The sequence below is a fragment of the Carettochelys insculpta genome, chromosome 3, assembly GCF_033958435.1.
Source record: "Carettochelys insculpta isolate YL-2023 chromosome 3, ASM3395843v1, whole genome shotgun sequence".
NCBI classification, from domain to species: Eukaryota; Metazoa; Chordata; order Testudines; family Carettochelyidae; genus Carettochelys; species Carettochelys insculpta.
The window spans coordinates 168,945,661-168,970,216 of record NC_134139.1 but is presented as its reverse complement, the minus strand read 5'-3'; the positions used below and the strand labels follow the sequence as shown (position 1 = coordinate 168,970,216).

Genomic DNA, 24,556 nt, shown 5'->3' with positions numbered 1-24,556 from the left:
AAGGGGACCCAGGGCTCCCGGCCTGCCAGCCAGAGGGGGAAGAAGCAGCGGGGTCCCTCCTGGACGGAGGCCGAGATCCAGGACCTGCTGGGGCTCTGGAGCGAGGAGGAGGTGCTCCAGGTAATGGGGAGCAAGAGGCGGAATGCGGATGTGTTCGCTCAGCTGGCTGAGGGCCTGGCTGCCTGGGGTCACCCTGCCTGCACTCCTGACCATGTCAGGAGTAAGGTGAAGGAGCTGTGGCAGGGTTACGCCCGGGCCCGGTACACGGCCAGCCGATCTGGGGCCGCCCCCGTCGCTTGCCCCTTTTACAGGGAGCTCAGGGAAATCCTGGGCCCCCGGTACACCTCCTCCCCCCCGGCCACCCTTGACACATCAGCCGATGAGCCCCAGCAGGTCCCAGAGACAGAGTCCACCCCAGAGGCCAGCCCTGCACCCCAGGGGCCCCCCAGGAGCCCACCCCTGGGACACCAGAGGAGCAGGAGGAGGGGGCCTCTGGCAACGGGGGGCTCCAGATCACCCTCCCCTCCTGCAGATCCAGCAGGGCGTCCGCCCGATAGCTGTCCCCTGACCGTGGGAGCGGACCGTCAGGTATGTACCCCCCAGTGCACATCCCCGGGGTTAAGGGGCGGGGACAAGAGACATGACCAGGGCCCTCCACACACCCAGATGACCATGGCCCTGAGGACAGCAGTGGCATGTCCCTCAGAAGAGTCCATCAGCCCCTGTCCCCCAGCAGGACAGTGCCATGCCCCATCCCTGGGGATGGGGGGAGCGGAACCTAGGGTCCCCTGGGGCTGGTGGTGGGGGCTGGACACCCATCATCATCATCAGCAGCATCTCTGGGGGATGGGGAACCAGCAGCAGAGGGGTGGGAGGACAAGGGCCATGGGTCAGGGCCCAGACTAACAGCTGTCTCCACTCTTCTTCCCCCCTCTGTTCCACAGCTGCACGATTGGAGGGCCTGGAGAGCACCGGCGCGGCATCTGTCATCACGGAGAGCCCACCGGGGCCATCCCACCAGGCCAGCCCCTCGGCAGAGCAAGGACCAGCCCCAGGATGAGCTGACAGCGGCGGGGCCATCTGTGGGTGTCTACGGACCCCCAGCTGCTCGCCACCCTCCGGCGTCAGCTGGAGGTGTCTGAGCGGCGCCTGCAGGTGGAGGAGTGGCGGCTCCACCTCCAGGAGCGAGCGCTGGCCTGGTGCCAGGAGGCTTGGAGGGACCTTCATGTGCACATTCGATGCCATCGCACAGCACTTGTCCCCCCCCCCGCCACTCCGCCCACCGCTCCACTTACCGCTCCGCCTGCTGTCCCTCCACCATCGGCCGTCCTGGGGCCTGCCACCGAGGGGGACCATGGGACTCCGGACACCGCGCGGCCATACCTGCCAGTTCTCCCGGCCCCCATGCAGCCTTGACCAGGCCTCCGGCCGAGACGTGGGTTGTGCCCCCCCCAACACCAGGCGCAGGACAATAGGGGTGCGTGGCCGAGGATGTTGCCCCCCAAGGCTCCCTCCTTTGGACTCATTCCCCCCATATTGGTGTAAATAGTTTTTGTTCTACCCCTGTTTTGTAACTGCCCCCCCATGTACATAATTCCCCCCTTTTTCTTCTGTTTTTCATATTATTAATAATACAAAGGGTTGCAGGGTTTTGTTTAAAAAAGTTCCATTTTTTTATTGTACAGAAGTGTGGGGGTGTGTGGGGGTGTGTGCTCTCGGGTTCTCTGTGGTGTGGGCGTGGGGGCAGGGAGTGTTGTGGAGGATGTGGGGGGTGCAGTGGGTGGCTCACCAGCAGCTGGCCCTGCCAGCGTTCAGCCCGCAGCCTGGTCAAAATGGGCCCGCAGGGCCTCCCAGACCCGGATCCCCTCAGGGTCGACCTGGCGACTGGGGGCAGCGGGTGGCTGGACTTCAGCCCTGCCAGCCTCCACAGCCCAGCCCTGGAAGAAGGCCTCTCCCTTGCTCTCAACCAGGTTGTGAAGTGAGCCGCACGCGCCCACAACCTGGGGGATGTTGCTGGGGCCTGCATCCAGGCGGGTGAGGAGACACCTCCAGCGCCCTTTGAGGGGGCCGAAAGTGCGCTCGACCACCTGGCAGGCATGGTTCAAGCACGTGTTGAACCGCTCCTGGTTGGCTGTGACATGGCCTGTGTAACAGTGCATGAGCCAGGGCTGGAGGGGGTACGCCACGTCTGCGACGACGCAGAGGGGCATGGTGTTGTCCCCCACAGGGATCTCCTGCTGGGTGATGTAGGTCCCCGCCTCCAGCCGGTGGCACAGGCCCGAATTTCTGAACACCCGGGCGTCGTGGGTGCTGCCAGGCCAGCCAACATAAATGTCCAAGAGGCGGCCCCGGCTGTCCACCAAGGCCTGGAACACCACGGAACGGTATCCCTTCCGTTTGAGGAAGCTGTGCTCCAGGGCACGGATGGGGATATGGGTCCCATCCAGAGCCCCAAAGCAATTTGGGAAGCCCAGGCTGGCAAACCCCGCGATGGCAGCATCCGGGTCCCCAAGCCGCATGAGCCTGTGGAAGAGCAGGGCATTGATTGCACGGACGACCTGCAGGGGAAGGACATAAGAGAGCACCGGTGAGGGGTGTGCAGGGTGTGTCTGGCCCTCCCCTCCCCAGGGCTCCCTCCCTGGGCTCCCTCCCCAGGCTCCCCCCCGCCCCCCCGTGGGTCCTCTTACCTCCATGAGGACAGCCCCAACGTTGGCCTTGCCCATGCCGAACTGCTGCCCTACGGAATGGTAGCTGTCTGGAGTGGCCAGCTTCCAGACAGCGATGCCGACCTGTTTCTCTGTGGTGAGGGCACGTCACATGGGGGTGTCCTGGTGCCATAAGGCAGGGGTGAGCCACTGGCAGAGCTCCAGGAATGTCTGCCGGCTCATTCTGAAGTTCCGGAGCCAGCGGTCATTGTCCCACTCGCCGAGCACCAGCCGCTCCCACGAGTCCGTGCTCGTGGGGTATCTCCACAGCCGGCAGCATGTGCGGCGGGGAGGGGGCTGGGAGGGCAGCAAGGTCTGGGGCTGCTTCCTCATCCCCCGAGGACAGCTCATCTTCCTCAAATAAAAGATGGTCAGCTGCCTCCTGCATGGCACTGAGTAGGGCAATCACTGCTCCTCCAGGGGCGGGTGTGTGGGCCTCTGGCTGCTGCTGCTGCTGCTGGGGGTCCATGCTGCTTCCACGGGGTGTGCGTGTCTGTGGCTCTGCAGACCGTGTGCTGTGCAGGCTGAGTGTGTCTGGGAGGGGCCCTTTAAGAGAGCGGCTTGCTGTTGCCCCGGATGTGCTAGTCCTCCGTGTGACCCTGTCTGCAGCTGTTCCTAGCTTACCCTTATTTCGATATGGGCCGCTTTGGTGTGTAGACGCTCCCCTCCAGCGCCTACTTCGATGTAGTGCTGTCCAACGTTGACGTTGAACGTTGACAGCACCAGCCCTGGAGGATGTGTAGATGCTGTTCATCAAAATAGCTTATTTCGATTTTGCTACATCGAAATAAACTATTTCGATGTAGCATACCAGTGTAGACGTAGCTAAGGAGATTGGCAGTAAAGGGAGGTTTCTAGGCACTTAGGGATCAGTGCATATCTTTAGCCTGGGAGGATAAATGGTTAAAATTCAGCACCTCACTAAGGCTACGTCTACACGTGCAGCCAACATCGAAATAGCTTATTTCGATGTTGCGACATCGAAATAGTCTATTTCGATGAATAACGTCTACACGTCCTCCAGGGCCGGCAACGTCGATGTTCAACTTCGACGTTGCTCAGCCCAACATCGAAATAGGCGCAGCGAGGGAACGTCTACACGTCAAAGTAGCACACATCGAAATAGGGATGCCAGGCACAGCTGCAGACAGGGTCACAGGGCGGACTCAACAGCCAGCCGCTCCCTTAAAGGGCCCCTCCCAGACACAGTTGCACTAAACAACACAAGATACACAGAGCTGACAACTGGTTGCATACCCTGTGCCTGCAGCATAGATCCCCAGCTGCTGCAGAAGCAGCCAGAAGCCCTGGGCTAAGGGCTGCTGCCCACGGTGACCATAGAGCCCCGCAGGGGCTGGAGAGAGAGCGTCTCTCAACCCCCCAGCTGATGGCCGCCATGGAGGACCCAGCAATTTCGACGTTGCGGGACGCGGATCGTCTACACGGTCCCTACTTCGACGTTGAACGTCGAAGTAGGGCGCTATTCCTATCTCCTCATGAGGTTAGCGACTTCGACGTCTTGCCACCTAACGTCGAAGTTAACTTCGAAATAGCGCCCGACGCGTGTAGACGCGACGGGCGCTATTTCGAAGTTGGTGCCGCTACTTCGAAGTAGCGTGCACGTGTAGACGCAGCTTAAATGGATAATAAGAAAGAGGGGGGGCTCTGTATGCTTGTGAGCCAGTCAAAACAGAATATTAATGATTGATCTTCTGATTTTCCATATATATTTGTTCTCTTTATACTGTGGAACAGTATCAGCCTCAGAGCTGCAGGGCACAGCAATTGTACAAGGCAGGAACTCTCTTTCTCTGCACTACAACCACCTTCTGACACAAAAATTACTATATGACGTCAGGAGTGGGGACTGAAGCCTGAGCCTGTGTGAAGCCTGCCTCCCTGGGCAGGAGGCCAAAGCCCCACCACACCACGCAGGGGCTTCAGTCAAAACCCAAGGGCTTCATCCCTAGGCAGAGGGTTTATAACCTGAGCCCTGTCACACAGGATCTGAAACCTAACTCAGGGTGGTGAGTTTCAGGCTTCGGTCCTGGGTGATGGGTCTTAAGCAGTGGGGCTCAGGCTTTGGCCAGAGGCCTCAGCCAATCAAATGCTAGTCCTGGCAACTACATTACAATGCAGCCATGACCCACTTTGGAGTGCCAAGCCACAGTTTGAGAACCACTGGTGTAAAGCTTTAGTGTGCAACAAAAATAAGGGCCTAGCAATACTGAGTGAATGGATGTGTAAATCAGTTAAAATCTGAACTCCTTTGATAAAAAGAATCTGGTAATTTATCAGTGAAACACATACAAAGAAATGTGTAATGAATGAATTCACCATTACCTCGCCCAATAAAAGTGAAGATTGGATGTTTTAGTCTTCATCAGAGGGGCCAGCAGGCCCCTTGGAGATTCCTTCTGGACACTCATTTGAGAAATGCTGCCCTAGACCAAGTGTTTGCAGGTGAGATCAAGGACAAAAGGATAAGAAACTCTGTCCACTAAAGAATGAAAGAACAATGACAATTTAATAACAATTAAAGGGAAGTATTTCCTGAGCTTGCTGTCAGATAACTTCCATCTAGTGAGGATGTGTGAAACTTTTCTCAAACTTCCAGATATGTGTCATATTATTGGACGTCTTTGCAACAAAGGAGTGAGACAATTAACAGTAATGAATTATGTGCAACCTCAGGCTGAAATTTTGATTCACACTGTCTTGCCAAGTCTTTGAAAATAATAGGTTCATGTCAAATGGCAGTTCTTTGGGCATTCTGGGAGTTGTGGCTCCCAAAGGATTAATTATCTCTTGTGCTACTTTGTGTTATTACTTGATTGCTGTGGTGAGTCTACCAATAATCAACATGTAGTTCACATTTAATCCTAAATATTCTTGCAGGGGAAACTTAACTTGTGAGATCTTTGCATGCTCTGCAGGCTAAGGAAACAAACCAGCTTGGATATTGTCCTTTTAGTATTGCTCCTACAAGGGGAAAGTCTCATCAAAAAGAGTTTTCAGCAATGTTTCTCCCTGGATTATTTTTCATTACAGTCATCAGAAATATTACGTCCATGAGCTAAATTTTCTTTGTGATACAAGAAGAATTACATAGAAATAATAAATGAATCATTATTATTAGGGCAGTCAAGTGATTAAGAAAATAATTGTGCAATTAATCATTCTGTTAAACAATAATAGAATATCAATTATTTAAATATTTTGGATGTTTTCTACATTTCAAATATGTTAATTTCAACTACAATACATAACACAAAGTATAGAATGCTCACTTTTAAATTTTTTATTACAAATATTTGCACTGAAAGAAATAGTATTTTCAATCCAGCTCAGACAAGTAGTTAGAAAGTTGAACTTACAAATGTGAAATTATGTACAAAACATAAATACACTCAAAAATAGAGCAATGTAAAACTTCAGCACCTCCAAGTCCACTTAGTCCTGCTTCTGGCTCAGCCAACAGGTCACACAAGCAAGATTTTTTTATATTTGAAGACAATTGCACTTCTTGTTTCATGATTACAATGCCACCAAAAAGTGAGAGTGGGTATTCACATGGCACTGTAGTAGCCAGCATGGCTTGAGAGCCACTTGCCAGCTGTGATAAAGATTCATATGTCCCTTCTTGCTTCAGGCACCATCCCAGAGGACAAGTGTCCACGTTAATGATGAGTTCTGCTTGTTACTGATCTAAAGCAGTGTGGACTGATGCACGTTAATTTTTGTCAGTTAAGTTAAATATCAGTAGCGAAGGGCTGATTTTCTTTTTGGGGGTTTTGGATTCATTAGTTTTTGCATTGGCATTGTATGCTTTAAAGATTTTAAAAGCATAGTCCATACCCCATTCCTCTCAGATTTTGGAAAGCACTTCAGACTCTCAAACCTCGGCTTGAGCCTTGTAGCTATCTTTTAGATATTTCATGTTGGTGCCATCTTTGCATTTTGTCAAATCTGAAGTGAAAACATTCTTGCACATGCTGGGTCATCATTGCAGACTGCCACAACATGAACTATATGATGGAATTGAGGTAAAACACAGAACAGGAGACATACAACTCTCCCTCAGAGCACTTCACTCACAGATTTAATTAACGCATTTTTTAAATGAAGTCATCAGCATGGAAGTATATCTTCTGGAATAGTGGCCAAATCATGAAAGGGAATATGAATGTTTAGCAAGCATGCCAGGCTCATAAATAGCTTACAATACTAACTACAACAGTCCCTTTTGACGACATGTTCTCACTTTCAGGTGACACTGTAGATAAGAAGTGGGCAGCATTATCTCTTGTAAATGTAAACAGACTGGCTTGTTTTAGTGATTAGCTGAACAAGAAGTAGGATTGTGTGGATTTATGGGCACTAAAGTTGGTTTGTTTTTGAGTTCAGTTATATAACAAAAAATATCAACTTTTCTAAGTGTACAGTTTTAATCAAATTTCCTGGTTACTGGAGCGGGGCTGCTGGCCCAACTGTTGCTGGACCCAGCCCACTGCTGCCACTTGAGCAGCTGGCCCTGGCCAGGCAGCTGGCTCCAAGGCTGCTGGTCCCCAGCCCCGTGGCCACTGCTGTCAGCCAGCTCCAAGGCCACTGCCCTTGCCTACAGATGGCCTTGTGGCCACCCTACACACTGCTCCAGCAGCCCCGGACCAGGCAGCCACCAGTAGAGCAGATGCTGGTTAATAGAGAGTGCCAGTCATCTGAATTCTGCATAACATGGCATTTACTATATGTCTTTTACTTACCTTTTTAAAAAGTACAAATATTTGTAAGAAAAATAAAAATATAAAGTTAGCACTGTACACTTTGTAGTCTGTATGGTAATTGAAATCAACATATTTGAAAATGTATAAACCATCCAAAATATTAAACAAATTTCAATTTGTATTCCACTTTCTAATAGTGTGATTAAAACTGCAGTTAATCACAATTAATTTTTTTCATTTTAAGGCTCATGATTACTATTAAAGAGCTTATGATTGAAGACAATGTAAGATAAACGTGTATGATAATATCACAGCTGGGTCTAGTGACACCAGTCCTAGAAGAAGATGCTGAAGAAACATTGAGCAATGTGAAAAACAAGAAAGCTCTTGGCTTTCATGACAAACCACCAGAAATACAAAGAGGAGAGATCACAAAGAACATTTTCCAAACTTTGAGATAATTTATATTATTTATTAGCTGCATCATTAAGGCTATGTCTACACCAGCCACTTCCTTTCCAAAGGGGTATGGTAATGAGTGAAGTTAGAAGATGCCAATGAGGCGCTTCCATGAATATTCAGCGCTTCGTTAGAATAATGGCAGCCGCGGCGATTCAAAAGTGCTGCTTTTGAATCACGCATTGCCCGTGTAGATGGGGGACTTTCAAAAGGATCCCCCAATCTTTGAAAGCCCCTTATTCCAATTTGATTTTAGAAATAAGGGGCTTTTGAATACTGGAGGGCCCTTTCAAAAGGCCCCTGTCTACATGGCTGGCAGGCGATTCAAAAGCAGCAGTTTCAAATTGCCACAGCCACCTTTATGATAACAAGGCAATGCATATTTATGGTAGTACCTCATTAACATCTTCTGACCTTACTCATTACCATGCCCCTTTCAAATGCAAGGGGCTAGTGTAGATGTAGCGTAAGTACTGGTATCACTAGACAATGATTACAGTACCTCGCCACTTAATAAAAAAAACAAAAACAAAAACCGAAGATTATCCCATCATTTCAACCAAGATTAAATCAAGAATGGAAGACATTAAAGTAAATATAGTTCTTCAGGCCCTGAAAAGTCATGGGTGCTAGCTTACCTACAGGCTACTTTATTCAGACAACAGTTTGGTTAAGTCCCAGAAGCTAAAACACTGCACCAGCCTACCACTCAGGAACAGCCAATCGGGAGTAGAGTGCTACATTACAAACTCTGTGCTTTTCACATGGCTTATGGGTCTTGGGAGCTCATGGGAGTTATGCCAGCCCTAGCATTCACGCTTTTAACTATCAGTGGCCAAGGGAAGCTCAGTGATTTTAGACCATGGCCTCTTTAGAATTCTTTTTTATCTCATTGCTATTCTGTTCAGCTGAGGAGAGACTTCCTGTCACACTACAAACTCCATAAATAGGAAGAGAGCTTCTATGAGGTACTCGGCATCTACCGAACAGCATTCCCCCAGGCAAGTGGACCCATCCTCCCCAAAGAAGACCTTCCATTGGGCAAGAGCACCGGGCTTCCATTTCTGTTGACATGGAGCTCAGGCTGGCATGGACCCAAAGGGATTTCAGTTTTACCAAAGAGTGAAGGATAGATTGGAGCGACCTAATAAATCTAAAGGCATTTTGCTGACAGTTGATGCACAAAGAAATTGTGCTGATTTTTTGCAGCGCCTGTAATTAAACTTCTGTCAGGACTGTGGTTTAACAGGAAAAACAACAACAATGCCATCATTCATGCAAAGATCTGCTTTTTAGGCACAACAAGCTGCTTATCTGTGCTTGAAGCCTACTTGATCATATTCTCACAATAGTTTACTTACGAGAACATACAGACAAAACAACAATATGATGTACAGCTTTAATGACACACTTTTATCTTGACGACGTAAACTCATAAACAAGCCTCGTTATCTAGCCAAATGGGCTGCCCTCTTTAATCTTTCATCATTTATTGCTTCTGCTCTAAAGCAAATTACTTTATACTAATTAGCATAATTATCAAGTTACTATGGCAAAAATCATGTCTTGAGTAATGTGTAATAGTGACCTTCTCTTTTGATTCTCTGGAAATACTTCCACCACTGCTTTATAGACATAAAGATCTCTGTGGGCAAGGCACATCTCCTTCGAATCTATTGTTTAGAGGATTTATTTATTTATTTATATTGGTCTTGGCAGTAAAGAGTGAGTCACTCTTGCCATTTTTGTTGCTAAAAATTGACTTGCAACTAAACTGATCCCCATAGCATCATAAAGTGGATGTCCTTTTTGATGAAGGGCCAAAGTAAAACAAGAAGGAACATAAGTAAAGTATCTCTGAAAACATGGTAAGGGTCATTCCTCTATGGACTAGCAAGTGGCAGACACCCCACAACTTAGAAAATTAGCCCACTTATATATATAGTCACAGTCAACTGAGTATTTTGGCCTGAGTCTGCTCTATCACACGATACACCTTTTTCTGCCTCACAACATGGCAGCATCCCCTTCACAGTGCCAGAAGCTAGAAGGTGAAAAGATGCAGCACTCAGAAACTGTAACATTTACTAGTGATCAACACCATACCTCCTATCAAAATTACTAGTGGGTAAGAGATCATAGGCGGAGCTGCTGCCACCTGATTTCTTGTGGCATTCATCTCACTTAGCAGCAGCTTATTGCATCATGTGTTATATTTCCTTTTGGTAATTTGGGAGCAAAGGCATGTTGCCAGCAAGCATTCTTACTATGGACATAAGTTAGATTAGTTCAACATTAATAGCTCAGATTCTCAGCTGCAGCCAAGGAGTACACACTGCACAGATGCTTTAGAATATTTTTGCAATCACCATCCTGATCTGGGCCAGCTGTGCACTGCATCAGTCCCCTGTCATTCTAAGCATTGGTTCAGTGACTACCAAAGGGGTTATGGCAGCTATGTCACACCAAAGGTAAGCGAAGTCTCTGTGGGGTCTCTTCTCTCCTGGTTATGACTTTTGCAGTGGTCAGGCAGATGGGGTGAATTAGTGGCTCTTTTGTCCTCTTTATGCCACTAGAAGATTGGATGTGATTTTTATTTTATTTTGCATGGATGACAGGAAGGAAATCACCTGGAAAGCAAAGTGCGTCTGAGCCAATACATCCTCCCTTGATTTGCATTTGTTTTTGTTTTGCTTTCTGTTTTATCCAAAAAGCATGGCTACTGATTTCATTTTAATTGTAAAGCCCTGATCCAAGAAAACCCTGTTAGGAGAATCAAAGAAGTATTCATGTGGGAAAAATATAGTAACTGAAAAGAAATGTAATTGGAGAAATTATACATCAATGCAACAGCATCCTCTCTTCAGTTTTTACAGTGTGATCATATTAGTGCATGTGAAAGCTGACTGGCTGCTCTGCTGCCTGCATTTTGGTGATAAGTATTATCTATTATATTGCAGAGCCTGTGGTCAGAGTTCTGTATATTTTGCAGCTTTCTGAATATACTTTAAGATCTCAACTTGGGGTTTTATCATCTGCAGATAATTGTCACAGACAAAGTAGTAGAACTGAAAGAACTGCAAACAACATCTGCAGCCAGGAGCACCAACAAATGAGAGCTCTGAGGTAACAATTGAATCATGTGAAAGTAGGACAGGCCTATCAGGGAACAGCTACTGTTCATCTGTGCAATAAAACCCATGCAGTGTAAGTCACAATTGTAAAGTTAATGGAGTTTCAGTGAGCTGCAGCTCTCCAGGGAGAATATCCAGCATGTAAGAAGCCATGCCTGGCTTTCATACTCAGCTTTCCTTATCCATGTAGGCTAGATTTCCAGACTCCTTCACATAGGCATCCCCACCCATCCTCTGGGGCCTATGCCAGGGCTCTCACAGTGAAGCCATTGAGGTTAGGGGAGAGTAGAGACTACTCTCTTAGTGGGACCCAGAAAGGGGTTAGGAAAACATAAAGTCCCAGAGGGGTTGGGAGGTGCAGGGAGGAATCAAGGCCACTTTTTGTTGTCTTCTCCAAATAACCATCAATGAATGATGGGCATGGTGCGCTTCTAAGGTACTCTGAGCCAATTGCTGAGTTGCCAACAATGGGTACGAAAGTCATAAAATAACAATATTACATTTTCTGGGCTGCCTCTGTGCTCCTACTTGTCAGTTAATGAGAGGGCCCTGGTGGGAGGTCAAAGCTAGTCACTGTGACTTCACTTCTGGGTTGTTGCAGAGGATGGGGTTAACAACTCTTACAAGTGGGAACGATAGACTGTGTATTGTATGTGTTGGGCTTAGTCTGTACCTTACGCCCCTCAGATACCAGTTTTGTGCTTGGCATACTGGATCTCAGAGATAAGCTCTGTAAGTGCTTCAGCAGCTCAGTCTTGTTACCACTAGCTTCAAGGACTCAATAACCACTCACACACATGGCTGATGGGATTATTTTTGCTAGGGCTGGCAGGAAAGGAGGGAGGTTGCAAATACCCTAGGTATAAAGGCTTAAACAGTTACAGTTCAAAGTGAGCAGACCTGGTTTGGGGCCAGTCCAATAAAAAGTCAAGGCTTTTATGGCCTGAATGGCCCCCTCCAGCACAGACCCCATTTGGGCAAATAAGTATTTGTTCCAAATACTTAATATCTCTTACTTGGACCCCTCTCCAGGACTGTCACCTTTCTAATGGCTGATAACTAGTCTCCTGCCTGCCTGTTCCACCTTTTTTGTTCCAAGATCCTGTGCCTGCTCTACATCTTCTCTGAAGGCCCTGCCACTGTTCCAACTCTTCTCCTAAGGCCTCACCCCTTTCTCCACTTTTTCCCTCCAAGGCTCCACCCCTGCATGTCACATACTATTGCAAGTCACATAAACAGCATAGTACTTGAGGCAGCAGTGGCTGCTGCATTCCTTCTGCTTAGGGTTGCCACAGATAAAAAGAAAGAAATTTGGGCTTGTCAAATGACATCTGGACATATAAGTTGAAACCAAGACTTTCTGGGAGGAAACTGAACAGATAACAACCTATTTCTGCACTAGATTCTTCCCCAGTTGTTGCTGCTCCCAGACAAGCCCACACAGATCGTGATAGGCAGCAGTTCTAGCCTATTCCATGCACAGGTCTGTTCACGCTTCCTGGGACTTCTCCTCAGCTCCCTGTTGCCATCCTATGCGTCCCACTCCCAGGCAGAGTCTACTTTCTGCTCTTCTGGCCAGAGGAAGTGCAATAGGGAGGGGGCTGATAAGAGGTATAGTCTCCTCAATAGCAGACTCATCTCAATATTCAAAATAGCCAAAGGGTCTGGAGAAATGGATAGGTGCTGGTTTAGATATACACTATGGTTTTTTTTTTTTTTTTCAGACAACAGCACTGAGATGACACAGGAGGCTCTCAAAACCTTCATTTAATTAAAACAAAATTTACTGCAGTTAATCAGAGACTACATACCAATTCCACATCTTTCAAGACACTGGGAAAAGATTTCACGATCAGAAAACGTGTATGGCTTAGAAATTATGCAAGACCAATAATTAACCAGTAACTATGCAATAGTATTTTCTTTTTCTTGGGTGAGGCCACTACTGGAGTTTGCATACAAGCTATATTTCTGAGAACATATTTTGCATAGATCAGCCAGGGCTCACTAGAAGGCCTCTTCATTCTAGAGTTATGCTGTTTGCTAAGCCAAACTGCTGATCATTTCTTTAACTTTTCTAAATGTTATCAGAACATCTAATTTCTCTTCTGCAGTAGGGTCATGCTAAGTTACCAATTTAGTACAGCCGCTATGATGTTGACAGTTGTAATTTGTTCCACTTGATTGGTTAGTAGGCCTATTGTTTGTTCCAAGTAGATTTTCAGATTGTGAAATAGATTTTGTATTTGCAGAACACAAAGTAATTTGTACTCATATCTCAGCTTCAAACACTTCCTTGCTACAACACTAATTGAAGTGCCTTGATTTCTGTTACCAATTTGCAGTTTTTTCAAATTTCTTTTCATCTCAAAATACTTAAGCTTCTGCTGTATTACCAGCACTACACAGGTATAACATTTTCCCCCGGGTCTGGTACCTAACCTCATTTCTTCTGTCAGCAAACATTTGAACACTGTCTCGTCAGCTCAGGTAATGGTGTGGGACTTTGTTGTACCCTTTTCACAATTATTACTTTCAAATGAATCTACATATTTAGGGATATATTATCATGTCCTAACAAATTGAGCAGCATCTTACATTTCGGGTAGTTCCAGTGGCTTCAGCTGAACTTCTTGTAGAACAAGGTATTAATCATTGTAAGAAAATTAACTACAATCTGACTCTTAGTCATATAATATTAATTTCTAAGGCTAACATTTCAGAACCACTTAAGCAAGTCACTTTGCTTGAGCATTGTGTAGAAACTGCATATGCAATTCAGTCTCAGAAAAATGAATTCATTGTCAGTTGTAATAATCACTCAGTAAGTTACAGATAGAACAATGTGAACTCATATACGTTTTGCATTGGAAATTCCCACAAAAGCGTATCTGCATATTATATAAGGCCCAGTTATAATAGGAGTGCTGCCTCCAAATCTAGAACATTGAAAACAAAAATATATTCAATGGATTACTGTGTAGGTTACTAACTTGTCTGGTACCAGCAAGTATTTTACACTGATGTCTTAGACACCTCCAAAAACAAAACAAGACATCTGTTACATTCACCATCTCACAGAGCTGGTATTTTTTGTTTTAATAATTTTTGTGTTGAGGAAAAATGCCAATACATTAAAACAAAAACAGTAAAATAGGGTCAGGTTCAGCAGATTTCCTGACTCAAAAATATGTTTAGAAGAAAAATTTTCCCTTCTCAAAAGATTTCATTTGAATATTTTCTGTTGAAAAAATGTGGTTTTCTGGCTTGAAGAACTTTTGCATTAGAAATTTAGATTAAGTAGCTCAAGGTCAAAAGGTCAAAATTGAAACAAAAAGCTATGAAATCATCCAATGAGATATTTCAGTTCACTAAAATGAAATGAAAATGTTGCATTTTTTTGGTTCACAAATATTTTCACAGTTTGTGTTCTTTATCCTGATTCAACAAAGGGAAAAGTTTTAAACTCTCAAGATATTCACAGAATAGAAAAATTGTTTCTTACCCACTCTCATTCCCTCACTACTAGGTCCTTTTTATTTCATTTTGGACGTGACAACACTTACGCTGCAGTTTGGGTGAAGTATTTCTCATTATGTTAGACTTTACTCTGCATTCATAGCAGAATGAAATTCCTCATTTCAGAGCATCTGGCTAGTCATACAAAATCCTTTTCCTAGGTAATAACTCTATTCTAATTCATGTGCTGGCTTCCTCCTATGGCTTTTCCATCAATACACAGGGATTAGACAGTGCACCTATTACCAGTGCGACACTTCTGTCTGGCATTTAAATGGTTTATTTTAAAAAATTAAAGTTAGATACAGGCATCAAATCTCAGAGATGGAAGGGACTTCAGGAGGTCATCTAGTCTAGTCCCCTGCCTTCTTGGCAGGACCAAACACCATCCTTTTTTTTTTTTTTTAAATTTTAAACCTATTTTGCTTCAGATCCCTAAATGACCCCCTGCCTTGAACTTGAAACCTGGGGTTTAAGCAAGCCAATGTGTAAACCACTGAACTATCCCTCCCCCACCTTGTGTATGAAATTGGATGATTCATATTTAGCTACGTATTTGGTGGGGGAAAAAGTGAGTAAAGGGATAAAGATCAGCTAGATCATTTTTTCCCAATTTTATTTGCCACAGAACCCTTTCAAACACAAAAGAATTTTGCAGAACCCCTAATAACAGTCTGACATATGGGGTACATCTACACTTACAAAAAACTTCAAATGGCCATTGTAATGGCCAAATCGAAGAATACTAATACCCAACCACCTAAGGATAACAAGCCTTGTGATAGGAAGTTATTAAAGTACTATATCTTGACTTTAGCAAAGCTTTTGAGACAGTCTTGCATGACCTTCTCATAAGTAAACCAAGGAAATCCATCCTAGATGGAGCTACTAAAAGGTGGATGAGCTCTGGCTGGGAAACCATTCCCAGAGAATAATTATTGGTGAGTCACAATGAGGATGGAAGGGCATAATGAGTGCGGTCTGCAGGGATCATTTTTGGGACCAGTTCTGTTCTATATGTTCGCCAACAATTTAGGTAATGGCTTTAAGAGAGAAAATCTGCAGATGATAATCAAGCTCAGAGATGTTGCAAGTGCCTTGAAAGATAGGATTATAATTCAAAGTGACCTGGACAAAGTGGAAAAAAGGTAAACAGGATGAAATTCAATAAGCACAAATGCAAAGTACTCCATTTAGGAAGGAAAAATCAGTTGCCCACATACAAAATGGGAAATGGTTACCCAGGAAGGAGTACTGTGGAAAAGGATCTGAGGAGCCATAGTGTACCACAAGCTAAATATGAGTCAATAGGGTAACACTATTGCAAAAGTGAACATCATTCTAGGATACGTTTGCAGGAATATTGTAAGCAAAACACAAAAAGTAATTTGTTCTGTCTACTCCTTTCTGTTAAGGCCTCAACTGTAGTGCTGTGTCCAGTTTTGGGTGCCTCATTTCAGGAAGGATGTGACGTAATTGGAGAAAGTCCAGAGAAGAGCAACAAAAATAATTAAAGGTCTAGAAAACATGACCTGTGAGGGAAGATTTAAAAAACACGTTTCTTTATTCTGGAAAAAAGAAGCCTGAGCATGGACATGATAACAGTTTTAAAGTACCTAAAAGGCAGTTACAAGGAGGAGGAAGAAAAATGTTTCTTTTTTGGACTCTGAATGTTGGCCAAGAAGCGTTGGCCTTAAATTGCAACAAGGGAAGTTTAGGTTGAACATTATGAAAAGCTTCCTAACTGTCAGGATGGTTAAGCACTGGGATAAATTACTTAGGGCTGTTTTGGAATCACCATCACTGGAGGTTTTTAAAAGCTGCTTAGACAAACACCTGTCAGAGAAGGTTTAGATAATACCGGGTCCTGTCATGAGCGCGGAGGACTAGACTGGATGACCTCTTGAGGTTCCTTCCAATCATACGATTCTATGGTTCTTAGGAAAGTGGAAGTCTGGAGAGAAAATTCACCTGATATTTTACAGGTGCATAAACTGGACACTTTTAATTTTTAAGCAGTTACATAGCTAATGAAATTACATATTTAATGTTTTCATTTTAAAAATTTAGCACAGAAGCCAATGGATAGTTTTCCTAATGTTGCAGATACTGAAATATTTATACCATCAGTTCCACACACAACATCATAATCTGTTTAAAGTGATACTTCATTGATTACCATGCATGTTTTGTGCTTATTTTACAAAAGCACATTCCACAGAGATCCACAACAAATTTGTATTGTTTGTAAATCTGGAGTTTTTAATGTAAAAGAGACATAACACTTTCTAGAGCCAGGGAGTCAAAACCGGACACTAAACAAATTCATCCACACAGTGCTGACAATTTACCTCTGTTCCGCACTGCAGAAACCAAGCTAATGCATCTGAATCCCAAAGCACAGAAAGACAATTTTGCTGAATCTTTCAATAGATTTTGATGCAGAAAAAACATAAATACTTGGGAATTGATATTTCCAAAGTGGTGTATGGTAAATGGTTAATTTTCGTTAACATCTGAAGAGGAAGGCAAGTATGTCTTGTCCTTACAGATCTTGCCTAATGATCGGATGTGAAGCTGACCTAATGGTTGGAACAGGATGCACGAAGCCTAGGGCTAGAGCCCAAATATGGAGCAGAGTTATCAAGTCCAGGGAGGGAGCAGGAGCTGGGGATTAGGAACCAGGTCCCAGTGCCGAGGTTAGAAGAGGTCTACCAAGCGTGAATACCAGGGATTAAGCCATAACCAAGAGCCAGAAAGCAGGAGCCAAAAGTGGGAGCCAGGCTCAGAAGCAAAATACGACGTATAACATTTTGGGAATTACTCAGATCAGTAAGAGGTTTCTTTACTGCCTGCCTTGTAACTTTGGGAGCTTTAATGCTGTGCTGCTATGGCCCAGAGTTCTGACAACATAGTCAGCCTGCAAGTGTAAAGGGCTCACCCTCACTTTCATCCTCCTTAGTACTGCTTGCAGGGGGACTCAACAGTCTTCCTAGTGTCAAGCCTCCCTCCATCCACCCCCTCTGTTGTCAACTAGCACTTAGGTTTTTCCTTTCTTGTTCGTCAGTCCCAAAGAGTGAAATCTGCCCCCACTTACCAACCCTTTTATGACCTCGCACTCCAACTCCACACTAAGATCTTTGCTGTGGAAACTAGAGAAATTAAATGATTTGCCCACAGACACAGAGGGAGTCAATGCTAGAATAAGACACAGCATTTAGGAGCTCCTGGGTCAGTTAATTAGATAAAGCATCTTGGCCACTTGCGTTGCTGATGGGACTTCTCAATTCATATCACTTGTGGTACATTGTCAGATTTCTAAATGGAGAAGGCTGGTGAACAAAATGACCTCTACAAATGTCATTGTCTTCCCTGTCCAGCTTTCATCTGTGAAAGGGCTAGGATGGTTTTGAGTATGGGGTTACATCCCTGGACACCTTTGGTAATAACAATTTGTGGATCTACCCTCCATGAACCTATACTGCACTTTTTTAGACCACAGTGATATTTTTGTCCCTCACAAAATCCAATGGCAATGAGTTCCGCAGGTTAATTGTTTATTGTGCAGAAAAAGTACTTTCTCTTGTTTTTATTCAATCTGCTGCATATTAAATTGGTTGGCTGACTCCTGGTTTTCACTTTGTGGGAAAGGCAAATGACAAATCTCTTTTCATTTTTTTCCATAGCTTTCATGTTTTTATAGACCTCTGTCATACCCTCCTTTAGTTTTCTCTATTCTGAGCTGAATGGAAGGTACTTCACATTCTTGAGCCTATTAGTTGTTCTTCTCTGAAAGCTGTTCTCTTTTCAGCATATCCTTTTTGAGATGGGGTGATCACAACTGGACACATTAATCAAAATGAGGGCATACCACTGATTTATATAGTGGTATAATGAATTTTTCTACCTTATCTACCACACTCCTTATGCAAATACACCAATTTACCCCATCTAAATATGTGTCCCTTTAAGTCGTAAATGTTTATATTAAGTCTTATTTTATTATGTTAAAAATCTATTTAATAGCAAAAAATGGCAGTATTTCCCCTATGTAAGAAAAAAAGTGACATTGCACAGGTATGATGATGTGGTAATTCTTGGCAAATCCTTCCTTTTTAAGGTAATCATTGTAAATCTTTGAAAACATACAAACCAAAACCCAATCTTCTTACACAGGCTGAAGCTCTCTAAGCTGGAACTCTCTCGTCTGGCAACACCCATAATCCAGCATGACCACTTATCATGGATATGGACAAGTTACCTGTGATCCCATTTGTTTGCAGCCACTAGTCCCGGGTCTCAGTGTTCTGTGCTATTATTTAGACACACTTTACCTCTAAATGTCTTTATGTTTAAAGAGATCAGTAAGCAGTAGAAATGTTGGTAATGTGTGAGACAACATTGATCTCCTGTGGTCCAGCACTGGTCAGGTCTCAAGGATGCTAGACAATAGAGGTTCAACCAGTATAAACCACTTCTGACTTCTAATGCTTTTCTGCAGATGTTTGTTCTTTAGGTCACATGAAAACTATGCCACTTAAACTGGGGGAAATGACCTCTGAATTACCAAGGGGAAAAACAACCACATTTGTCTCTCTTACTCTGTATGCTAAGAATCTGATTGAATAATTGAATCCATCTTAGTGTCCACTTAAATGGCTCAAATCCTAGATAGGGCTCCTGAAAACGGATACTATCTTATATCAGTTTTGATATTAAACAAACCAAGACTCCCTGGGAATGAATGGTGTTACTGAAATGAAATCAAGTTGTGAAAAATTAGCCTGGCTCTGCACAAGTCCTAACAGATTTTGGCTGGTTGGTGATATTTTTCTTAATCTTTTGCTACTGCACTGATAATTTTACTAACATGTAAAACAGCTGAAAAAGATTAAACACAACAAAATTAGAGGGAGAACTGCCCACTTCTTTTCTTGATCGCAAAGGTTTTCAGGGTGGTTTGGCTTACTCATTTCCCCATTCAATTTAAACAATTTCCCAGCAGCAAAAATAATATTTCCATAAAGAGTGGTTTATATTTATAGCACATGTGGCTATATTAATCCTGTCAAGATCATGAGCAGTGAGCTCTATTCATCAAATCCAGGCCACAAGGAAAGAGTAGGTTATTTTTTACACCTGCTTGCATGAATCAGCAGAATTTAAGAGAATGTTTCTAGGACATAATATAGCCATTGAAATTAGATAGTATATACATCTTATTGGTGGATGGCATTCAGAAATAGCTTCCTTGGTTCATCACCTCGGTTGTGAAGTGTATTACTGTGGAGAGGTGGTTTTTTTCAGCAGAAATTACAATGGAGAGTTTATGATTATAGGTGTTAGGTATAACTGAATTTGTAAAAAGCTATTTCCATCTTTTCACCTGCTTTCTGTAAAGTGTGTAGTGGTGGCACATGAGGCTTGTGAAGTCCAATTTATTCCATCTAGTACAGGCACTGGGCCAGCAACTGCTAGAGACCATTTTCCTCTTCCTGATGTAGGGAGCAGGTGTAGGCCCTTGTTCAGGTTAAAAGAGCCCTGCTGGATGTGCTGAAATTGCACTCCTGCTGTGTTGTCCCTATGGGCCTTTGTAGGAGTACAGAACTGGGCACAGAGCTGCCTTGGACATATCTCCTCCTATCCCGTAGGTATTTCCCTTCACCTTGGAAAACCTTGTGCAGAGGTGCTGCAGAGTTTCAAGAGCTTATCTATGTGTCTCTGCCCCTTTTTGGATTTATGCATTTACTTGAGTGTGAAACAGGAGAAGGACTTGCTTGCTAAATGAAGTGTTTCAGTAATGATGAGAATAGCAAATTATGGGTACCCCCAAACATACTCTATGATTTTTATAGCACAATTTTCATGTTAACAGAACAGTTATGAAATTTACAGAAGTAACCGTGGGTAATTACTTGGTTTTTTGCTTCCTTGATGGTTTTTGTTTTTGCAGTAAACACAGTGGTGTTTTGATACACTTGAATCAGTAGTCTGTGAACATTGTTTTTAACAGAGAGAAGAATGTGTGGGATAAAGAATCATTGTCATTTTCACTTTTTACCATGTGCAAAATACTCTTGCCTTGTAAATTACATCTTGAATAGAATCAGCCTTGCTAGATTTATTTCTTTGTCAGGATGTAGTTTTCTTTCATGGAATGAAATGGAATGTTAGGGGCAAGATCTTCATCTAGTATACAGGGCTGCATATTGAATTTTACTCTATTAAAACTATGTTCCCAGAGTAGTAAAAAAAGGTGCATCAACACAACTATATATTAGCTGTAAAATGCATATTTATATAGTGGCATTATGAAAATATTTAGAATGTATAATAACATGCTATAAATTCCTGGCACACCCAGACCTTGACTACCGCATGCAGTCCTTGTTACCCCATCTCAAAAATGATATATTCACCTTAGAAAAAATAAAGACAAGGGCAACAAAAATGATTGGGGTATAGAGCAGCTTTCTTCTGAGGCAAGATTTAAAAACCTGTAACTCTTCACCTTAGAAAAAAGACTACTAGGAGAGTATCTGACCGAGGTCTCTAAAATCATGAGAAAGTGAATAAGAAAGTATTATTTACCCCTTCACATTATGCAAGAACCAGGGCGTCACCTAATGAAATGAATAGGCAGCAAGTTTAAAACAAGCGTAAAGGAAGTACTTCCCACAATGCGTTATCAGCCTGTGGAACTTGTTGCCAGGGGATGCTGCCAAGGTGAAAAGTGTAACTGGGGTCAAAAAAGAATTAAATCCATGGTGGATAAGTCCATCAATGGCTATTAGCCAAGATGGTCATGGATGCAGACCCATGGTCTGGGTGTCCCTATACCTCTGACAGCTGGAATCTGTGACTGCCACTGGATGACGGGAAATAGATCATTTGATAAATTGCCATGTTCTGCTCATTTCCTCTGAAGCACACGACACCAGCCAATGTTGGAAAACAGATTACTGGGCAAGATAGATCAGAATGGCCATTCTTCTTGTCTTATATTCATAAACAAACTATTGAGGATGAAATGCCTGGGTAGTTACTTGAGGTTACCTCTCTAAATTGATGTCAGTGGAGTTATATAGTGAACATCAGCTGGAGAGCTGCCCCCACATTTCAAGAATATTTTTTTCACATCTGCTATCCCCTTATTTTGTCCCCATTAGTTTTCACTTTAGATAATGTGTTTCCTTTTCTTCTCCATGTAAAGATTGTCATTGCACGTTTCATTAAAACTGAACAGTAAAGCTCTTATGTTAAAACAAGTCTACGAAGAAGAAAGACAAAGTTGGTCAGATGATGGAAGTGAGGAAAAGAAAGGGGAAAAGAATTTTTTGTGTCATGTATTGATGAAAGATAAAAGACTGAGAAAGAACAGATAGGAGGTTTTAAGAAAGACAAAGTAGCAGTGCTTTTTTTTTGCTTTTGCAAATAAATAAAGGATTACTGGTTCCCCATCCCCAGGCAATCTTATGGCCAACAATGGTACTTAAACAGCCAATTTAATGAATTATGAGTATTAAAAGTATATTTTAGTTAAGCAAAATAATCACTGATATCAGGAGACAAAGCACCAATGTAATTTCTATGCACCTATATTATCAGAGACCATGATTTTGTTACATTTCACTAGCTAGGTAAGGTCAGGCTGGACCAATACTTGAAAGGAAAATTCTGCCTGTGAAAGAAATTTCTGTTTGGGATTCAGTAAAGTAGGTACCAGTCTTGGTGATTTGGGATTCAGTACAGTAGCAACCTCTCTACCTTCTGAGTCAGACCAGGGTCACTCTGTTGTTGGAGATAACTCATAAAAGGGAGGTCCTGACCACTTGAAGACATGAAAGATCCCATGCTACCTTTAAAAACAACAAGAAGTCCTGTGGCACCTTGTAGACTAACGGATAATTTGGAGCATCAGCTTTCGTGGGCAAAGACCCACTTCATCAGATACATGAACCCCCCGCCCACCTCATGCATCTGACAAAGTGGGTCTTTGCCCATGAAAACTTATGCTCCAATATATCTGTTAGTCTATAAGGTGGCACAGAACTTCTTGTTGTTTTTGAAGATACAGACTAAAGCGGCTACCTCTCTGCTACATGCTACCTTTGCAAGTTTTAGCTCCAGTGTTTGATACATAGGAAAATGATCCTTATAATGTTATCACGTGGAGAGGGGAAGGATGAAGTTGCAGCTCGGGCACTGGCCTGGGGCTGAGCAGATTTGGGCTATGTTCATGACTCTGCCACGGACCTTGTGGGGAGAGTTAGGTGTCCAACTTCCATTGAATTTAATGAGAGTAATAATCACCTAACTTTATTTATTTGTGGTCTCGGACAAGTAACATATTGCTTCTGTTTGCCATTTGTTAAGTATTACTGCTCTCTCTCTCTCTCTCTCTCAGAGGTCTTGTGTGTCTGACACTGACTCACTGTAGTGATAAACACCTGAGAAAAGCCTATAAATAAATACACTGATCACAAATTCTCATAAGCTGTGTGGTATAAATAGTTTGCTGAACAAAATCCAACCTCTGTATGCAGTAACTGCGAGGAATTAAAAAGATTCCAGTTGTTAAAGGGATAGAAATCAGGTCATATACTCTCACCATAGCCATAAATCATGGCATAATACCAGACCACCTAGGCTTCACTGCATCTTCATGACTGTAGGACAAATAAAGAGATTTTCTTGGACTGTGAAACAGCCCTGGGATATAACTGATAATCTTGTATGAAGGCAGTAAAATCAGACAGTGTTTTTTCCTTTTTCACTTTTCAATCTTTGAAGTATGCATCTAATCACATAATTAAGAGCCATTTAAAGTACAATGAAAATTTCTATATTTATGTGCAGATATTATTTTTAATTATTATCGTTATTTATTCCACATGGGTGATTATAATTATTTGACTTTTTCAGTTCATAAAGATATTGAAAATGAAAATAGAGCAATAACATAAAAATACAGCCAAGCATGCAAAACTGAATATCACATTTTGCTTCTTTGAAAACATTTGCTAGTGTGTACAGAAAAGCTGGTTTTAAATAGAAAAGCCTGCCCTTTACTGGATTTTGGAATTTAGTTGTCTCTGTAGCTTGATAGGAGTAGGGAAATTCATTACCAGAGTTTACGTCTTCCGACCAATTTGATGGAGTTTCTGCATCTTTATAAACTGCACAGAGGAGACATTATCCCCTGAAGCTAATTAGAGGAAGTGAAATAAGCCTAGAAGCAGTCTGGTTTTCTCTAAGTTGCTGATCAGAAGGGACTCTGTTACAAAATTTAATGAAACCGGGTGCACAGCAAAACTTGATGACTCTAAATCCAATATTAATTATATCATCAAATATAAATTTGTATTTCCAATATATACCAGGAACCGTGGTGAAAACACCACAGAGCCTACATCTTAGTGCATCACTCTGTGAGGAGGGAATACCCACAACAAACCAAAGGTCTAGATCAAAAATGTTTTGTTTTCTGCATCATTTTTAATGGAAGGACTAACCAGGAATGATGAACTAATCCCTGATTCTCTGGCACATATGTCTTTCCTCCAGCCTAAGGCTGGGTTCTCCGGCCAGGACCAGATACTCCCAGTCCTTTCATATTTCCCTTCACATCTCCTGGACATATTCTTTGTGAGCATCTTCACAGGGTGCTCATTTTTGAAGGATTTAAATTGGAATTAAAAACTCATTTTATGCCTGAGTGGTTTTATATCCAACTGTGTGTACTATGGTCTTGTCTCTATTTTAAATGTTTTATCTAGTTTAGTTTGAATGCCTCAAGCATAAGGTCTAGCACTACTTTCTTTGGGGGACTGTTCTACAGGTCCCATGCTCTGGATCTTCACCTTTTCATGGTGAGTGTGCTTGTGTGCTCCAATGAACCCAAGAGCAATACTGTAGGTTGTCCTGTGCTCCCAGCAGGGTCACACATGGTGGCAAAATCAAGGGGGAAGGTCCAAATGAAGAACAGTCTTAAAAGTCCTCAATTGCAGAACAG

The 24,556-nt window shown here is 43.3% G+C and overlaps 1 protein-coding gene across 2 annotated transcripts in view; it reads left to right on the top strand.

Annotated features, from left to right (window-relative positions):
* The window catches only part of MYOM2 (myomesin 2), a 214,333-nt gene that overhangs the window by 135,504 nt on the left and 54,273 nt on the right, over positions 1 to 24,556 (top strand). The window contains exons 39-40 of one of the 2 annotated variants that reach the window (XM_074991183.1): positions 10,930 to 11,014; positions 12,747 to 13,356. The exons of the other annotated variant lie outside the window; for it this stretch is intronic. Of the exons in view, the coding sequence (XP_074847284.1) occupies positions 10,930 to 11,004 (75 nt within the window). The 3' untranslated portion in view covers positions 11,005 to 11,014; positions 12,747 to 13,356. Of the gene's footprint in view, positions 1 to 10,929; positions 11,015 to 12,746; positions 13,357 to 24,556 lie in introns of those variants that run through there. 2 annotated transcript variants of the gene reach the window in all.